The sequence below is a fragment of the Rhodnius prolixus genome, unplaced genomic scaffold (assembly GCF_049639745.1).
Source record: "Rhodnius prolixus isolate KJV_2025 unplaced genomic scaffold, Rpr scaffold_4, whole genome shotgun sequence".
Classification (NCBI taxonomy): Eukaryota; Metazoa; Arthropoda; class Insecta; order Hemiptera; family Reduviidae; genus Rhodnius; species Rhodnius prolixus.
In genome coordinates, this window is record NW_027411614.1 from 16,147,486 (window position 1) to 16,154,479 (window position 6,994).

The window sequence follows — 6,994 nt, forward strand, 5'->3', positions numbered from 1 at the left end:
ATATTGTACTATAACAAAAAAGAAGGAAGTTATTGTATCATATCGGATAAGTACGTATCTACGTAGTAAGCCTTTCGCACTGTGGGGTATCGGATTACACAGGTATCTATGCATCAAGCCTTTCACACTGTGTTGTATCGGATTACATAGGTATCTATGCATCAAGCCTTTCACACTGTGTTGTATCGGATTACATAGGTATCTATGCATCAAGCCTTTCACACTGTGTTGTATCGGATTACATAGGTATCTATGCATCAAGCCTTTCACACTGTGTTGTATCGGATGATATAAGTATCTATGCATCAAGCCTTTCGCACTGTGTTGTTTCGGATTACATAGGTATCTATGCATCAAGCCTTTCGCACTGTGTTGTGTCGGATGATATAAGTATCTATGCATCAAGCCTTTCGCACTGTGTTGTATCGGATAATATAAGTATCTATGCATCAAGCCTTTCGCACTGTGTTGTATCGGATTACATAAGTATCTATGCAACTAGCCTTTCGCATTTTAATTTATCAGACGATATAATTGTCTTTGTATAAAATATTTCATGCCATGACTTATCGCATGATATATAACTTCCTAAAAAAATCAACAACTGTGATTCTGCCTGTTCATTAAGAGCACATCTGCAAGGCGTAACTTGAACATTTTATGAGTGTTGCAAGGTTTAGAGTTAGTGTATATATTATTGTGCTGGGATCCCGTAGGAACGTTCAAGATCTTTGTGGAAAAGAGAAATATAATTTAAGAGAGTTAAAATTTTCTATTATAAAATATTTTGCGTAAATTTAGAAATAATGTGTCCACTACAAATTTATATTAAAACATTTCTGGCGAATTTTTTGACGAAAAGGTGTTGGAGGAGCGATGACCAACGTCAGTCTAACGTAATTCATTGTTCTTTACTTAAATGTATTGTAATATATCTGAAAATTGAATGTCTTCTGATTCTTACTAGGGCTACGAAGAGGTTGTTCGAGCGTGTATAAAAAATATATATATATAAAAGCTTTTGAGTTTATTTATTTTTAGTTTAAAATCATTGCGTATACTTTGTCTTCATTTATTTTAGCAGTGACTTCCGTTCTTTGCTCTTAAGATATGCTTTCCATTAATTGTTTCTTGATATTACCTCTCAACGCTGACAAGATTTCCTTTTTGAAGATGTACTGTATGTAGTGGAATCGTACAGCAAATTCAGGACTAGAATGCGATGCCTTCCTTATTTTTTTGTTCACTAATTTAGGAGAAGGTTGATTTTACAATGTATTTCTTATGATGATGTTTTCTCGGATGAAACATTCTACGAATTCCTGACTTTTTTCTGTGATACTGTTCTACCAAACATGGAGTAGACTCACTTTCCTCCATTTCTTCAGTTGTTAAATGTCCTTCGGTTGTATGTCTTTCGGTTGTACTTCTTCCGTGTCTTGAGGGTGAACATGTTTCTGCAGTGAATCGATAGGCTGGACATCTGGTGCTTGGCTCTGCTGCCAGTAACGGTGGCTGAGGAGGACAAGTAGTTCTGTCGGGCATTTGCGGCCATACATACGTGCACGGACAAGGAGTCTTTATAAAGCAAATGTGGTTACCAGATTTTGGTAAATGACATTTACCGGTTTTACCTTCATTCACAGATCTTCTCTCCGTTGTTAAATGTTTCGTACATTTTGGCGGTATTACTCTACGTCTTTTAATGTTCTGCTTACACTTTCTATAAACGTTTAATTCTCTTTTTGATAACCATTTACTAGAGTACATGTTATTATTCTCTTGTGATAGGAAATCCAATGGGGGTGAATCTTTTGGCTGAAGATAATGACATATTTTCGTAAAATTTTCCACATATTGCCCATCATCTTCATTATTTTCAATAGAACTTACTTCATCACTTTCATTTAATGGTAAAGAAAATGTTAATACCGGCGAATCATTTTGTGGAAATACTTGACCATATTTTCCAAAATTTGTAAACCCATTAATTTCTCTTTTATGTAATTTATTAGAAAACGTTGATTTGTGTTTTAATTCTATCTCTTTGTATATAGTCTCAATTAATTGGCCAATATCATCTTCAGTAAAATCCATAGGTGGTAAACGTAATCTATATATAATATCACCATGTACACAAAGTAAATTATGAGCATCTATTTTCATACATTGTACTGGTAATATATGTGTAAATCTTGGTAATCGATTATTTACTGTTGAATATGTATCGATTAATGAATATTCACCGATATTGTCTAAATCACCATCGTTGCCATTAACTTCCATTGAATAGTAACCAACATTATCTTCTTTATTTTTACTAGCACCTTCGTTTTTCCTCATTATGGTATTATGTATTCCTTCCAGTTTCATATCAGACTTGTTATCATCATTTAATTGGCCATTATATTCGATTAATCGTGGTTTTCCTTTGTTGAATAAATCATTTGCTGATGATATGAACATTTGAGTTAACAATGCTTGCTTTATGTTTGGATTGTCGTAGGATATTCTTTCATATTTCTTCTTTAAGAAATTCATTTGATTCCCTGAAACACATGAGAATATTATTCTTCTTTATTTATTATATGAGAAAAAAACCTAAACTGCGTGTACTATTTGGTAATTACTTCTTCGCTAGATAAGACGAAGTTATGGTTTTATTTGGGAGAAAAATAGCTTAAGAAAATTGCATGAAATAGTTGACAAAATTATTAATTGATAAATTATTGAAGTCTAATTTCCAAACAATAATATTTATAAAAAAAAAATCAACAAGATTTACACGTTAATTTTACAAAATTCCGCCAAAAAAGACCCTTTCTTTGTCAATTAATTCCCAGCAGCCTGTAACTATACTCGGCTTGGCATAAATTGTTTAACAGCACATGAAGGTGTAAATATTTAAGTGTATAATTAGAGGTAAGTTAGTGAGCTGTAAATGAAGCTATTAGCACCATTGCTCACGGTTGATCTACTAGAAAATTTATGCTAGCTTGAAATTTAATTATTTTATGTCATACAATTTTCTTTATAGTTTTTTTTTCAACTAATTTTGTATATAAATATTATTTCCCCATCTGAAAAAATGTCAACGTTGTTCTGTTTAAATCTAGCACTAAAATTAGGAGTTTTTGTTGCACATCCTCATGCAGACCTCGCAGCAAAAAAGGGTTTTTTTGATAAATGATTTGTTAAAATTACTGCAATATAAATTGTACATAACTACTCATTTTCAGAGACTAAATTATAATGTGTAATAGAATAACAATAAATAAAAGAGCTGAGTAGTTATCGAGCTGCTCCGTCTCCATGGGTCGTGTATTTCCACACGGAGATTCCAGCTGGTGGCCTTTACATGTTTTTCTTCCTGGGAGCTACTTACAGCTCAATGACTGGTGATGGATAGTACTGTCTGTAAAGATAGAGCAATACGCTGAAGAAAACTCCGGGCGCCAGTGACCAATAATGATGTTGGTGACGCAATTAAAGTAGTTTCAAGTAAATTTTCAAAAAAAGAATACGAACTGAAAGCTTCTTGAACCGGTTTTTCTCAAAAAAATAAAGGTTATCTTGAAATATGTCTGATGAACCCAGTTTACGAATAAACACTAGCAAAATTGTTTACCAAATTTAAGAAAGAAGTCGCTAAATAATCTAAATCTGGAGCTTACCTTAATCGTTGTTTAACAGATAAATATGTCGCAGATTGAACAAATAAGCATAACATACACTATAAGTAAAGTAAAGTAATCACCTAATTTTTCAGGCGGGGCTTAACGTCCAACTACCATTTACTAGGTGTCGTGGACGGAGGCGACTAGCAAACATACTTTACTATTTCTCATTTAAACATTAAATAAAATCCAAGGCCAAGACCGGGAATCGAACCAGTACCACATATTAGCTTTGCAGGTCTCGCCTCTTAACCCGCTCGGCTATCGTGGCGCCTGCATACACTATATCGTCTATTTATAAAGAAAAACCAGGTTCATACACGTCCATGACCTAGCTTTTAAAAGGGATGCGGCAACCCATGGAGGCGTAAGGGAGGTGGCAGCAATAAGCAACAGGTAAGCAAAAGAAAAACAGCCTGGTTTTTTTTGGTTTAAAGAAAAATGTAAGGAAAAAATGAAGAGATATGATGGGGTTATTATCGAGCCAGTTGAACACTGCACTTTCTAATCGTGCTGCCAAAAAAACTGAAAAGTAGAGTCCAAAAGTTAGAAGGCGCTATTATGCCAGAACTGGCTGAAGAAATTCGGAACAGAACTAATCACAATGTGGCGAACGGCATCGAAGGGACGGCAGAGAACTAAATCTGACGTCACCAATATTCTCAAAGCCCTTGAATGAGATTAAGTAGAGATACATAATTCATTAAGAACTCTTTTGAATTCATTTAGGAGGAAAAATCACCGCATAGTTGCGCCACCTTCTATCAAATTGGGCTCCGCCTCCCGGCCCCAGGTGCCCTGGACACTCCTACTAATATAATAAACCAAATCACCTCATATAAAGAACTCGTTAAATCTAGGTTTATATATTGTACATGCATACTCGTACATATACAAGGTGCTCCATTTAAAACGCACCAATCGCTAATAACTTTTTAGGAAAGCGGAAATCCGGAAAAAATCATTAAATAAACTTTATGTTTTTTTGGTCTACTTTTCAAATTTTCCACCCCCGATGCTATATCTTCATTTTTGGCGTAGTTACGACCAAAAACCTGATTGAGATTTCATAAGGACCACTGGATTTGACAATGATTATGAAAGCTACATAAAAAAAATTGTGTAAAATGACGATAACCCAGTTTCGATATCCCTAATATTAGTCGAGATATTTATGATCAAAGTTACAATTTTATCTATTCGTGAACGGTTTTCAATATTAATTTTCCAACAGAAATACCCTTTTTTGGGAGGTCCTCTGACTGCAAGAAATGTTATTTGTAAGAACAAAAATAATAATAATTGCAGATTTTAAAGAATGTAGAGTAATGTAATGGTTGTGGGGTTAACTAGGATAAATTTGTTTTATCATCAAATAAAAGCAATCATCACATCATTTTAATGTACCTCGTATGCAAGTGTTCTTGACCTATGATTAGGGTAAGAATATCTTGCAAGGGAAAAGCTAGTGTTCGTCTAATGGTCAAGAGCATGGCTCTGTAAGTGGGAGATCCCCAGTTTGAATTGAAAGTTTATGCATTGAAAGTAAATTGAAAAGGATATTTTGATTCATTAAATGGCATATTTAATGCGTTGTCGAAACAGAACAGTACTTAACAAAGAGAACTGTTATACCATACTCTATAGAGCATTTCAAGTAAAATGTTGCTTTCTAAAAAAATCTGCTATATCTGTAAATACTTTACTCTATCGCACATTATTGATTTTGCATTTCTCCTCCATATTGTAGCTAGGATTTTTAACTTCTTCTTTTTTTATGGATCGCAAACAGAAAACTTTTAATTAAGTGAGGGATCAGATAACAGAAAGAGCTCTTCAATGTATTAAATCTCATTTGTACGTAGCAAACATTCTCGACCATTCGTTAGTTTATGTATTCTTGCTTTCGTTAAACTAATCTCTTGTCTATTTACTCGGACCGTGTACCTCCCAATTATATTGCTTTCATTTAAATAAACGGGACGGGAAATCACAGAAAATGCCATCGGTTATAATCCGGAATATATTCTAAATTATAATTAAATTGTAAAGTATAAAATTGAATAGAAAGTACCTGGTAACTTGGTAGGTAATCCAAATATTGACATGACTTGTATAAAATTAACTAATACCGTTGTTAATACACTAAACATATATTTCATAAGGTTCTAATCCACTAATTAACAATATTATGCAAGCTCTAGGATAACTACTTTTAAAACAACCAATTTAATATACATTTTTTATCATTAAACAAATTATTAAGGTCGTACTATTCTGTTTGTAAACATGTGTAAAATTACCATATGAAATGTAAATTCCATTGCTCAAGTATTTTATTCTGACCGATGCAGTTTTCTTCCTAATTATAGAGGATTCTTTTTCTAATTCCCGGTTTATGTTTTGGATTTTCATTTAATGTTTAATAACAGAAATTTACCCTCATCGGTAGTTGGACGAAAAACCTGCCTGAAAAAATAGGTATTACTTTTTACTTTTATTCTAATTGGTCGAGTAAGAGTTTTAAGTTAATTTTTTTTACATCATCAGTTTTGGTTACTATATAACCATCTTCATGGGCTCTAAAATTAGATATTCTCAGTCAAACAATCAATTGTAATTCAATAATTGTTTCAGGAATAAATATAATTTGAAACGTACATATAATGTAACAAAATTAAGTTGACGCTTTTATACAGGGTGTTCATTTTAAGACGGCTCAAATGCATTTCATGCTTAAACGGTCGATCTGAGCAAAAAAATGGTAGAGGAAAAATTTGTTGCCCGTCACCTCTAGTTTCAGAATATGTGACTGGATTTTAGATTTCTGCCCGCATACGCGGCTGACACGTGACCAAAAGTAAGGGTTCGCAGTTGACCCCCATTTTCATATACATAGTTTTAAAGAGTATAAAAAGTTATGAAAGAAACCGGGAACCGCAATTTGATATCTTCAAAATTAAAGGCGCTAGGCCATTTCAAAATCTGGTATTTATTAATCATATTTCAATTTTTTTAACTTGTTATCAAAAAGAAAGAAGAGCACGCGATAAATCATTTTTATGTGTATTTTCATCCCCTTTCTACTAAAAATATTGCCAAGGCAATAAAGCTAGTATTTTTCTTAATATCGGGAAATAAGTCGTTTTCCGAGTGATTTTTCTAAGAAAAATCAAATGTTAAGAGCTTTAGATGTTCTCAAGCATTCACAAAATGGCTAAAAATTAATTTTACATCTGTTACAAACAAGAAGGTTTGATAATTATTTGGTAATTTTGGGAGAGTTGCGTTTAATTACCAATAAAAGTGGAAACCTC

The 6,994-nt window shown here is 33.1% G+C and overlaps 1 protein-coding gene across 1 annotated transcript; it reads right to left on the reverse strand.

Moving 5' to 3' along the window:
- Nucleotides 1–1,015: 1,015 nt before the first annotated feature.
- Nucleotides 1,016–5,971, reverse strand: LOC141455767 (uncharacterized). Its single transcript, XM_074131128.1, has 2 exons — nucleotides 5,752–5,971; nucleotides 1,016–2,549 (listed from the first exon to the last, which is right to left on the reverse strand). The coding sequence occupies exons 1-2, from the start codon at nucleotides 5,837–5,839 to the stop codon at nucleotides 1,252–1,254; spliced, it is 1,386 nt and encodes a 461-aa protein (XP_073987229.1). The 5' UTR covers nucleotides 5,840–5,971; the 3' UTR covers nucleotides 1,016–1,251.
- Between the last annotated feature and the right edge of the window lie 1,023 nt (nucleotides 5,972–6,994).

Excerpts from the sequence above, each read along its gene's own strand:
- LOC141455767 (XM_074131128.1), bottom strand. The coding sequence starts at position 5,839 with ATGAAATATATGTTTAGTGTATTAACAACGGTATTAGTTAATTTTATA. Across the intron at positions 2,550-5,751 it reads ATTACCTACCAAGTTACCAG|GGAATCAAATGAATTTCTTA; the intron begins GTACTTTCTATT and ends CATGTGTTTCAG.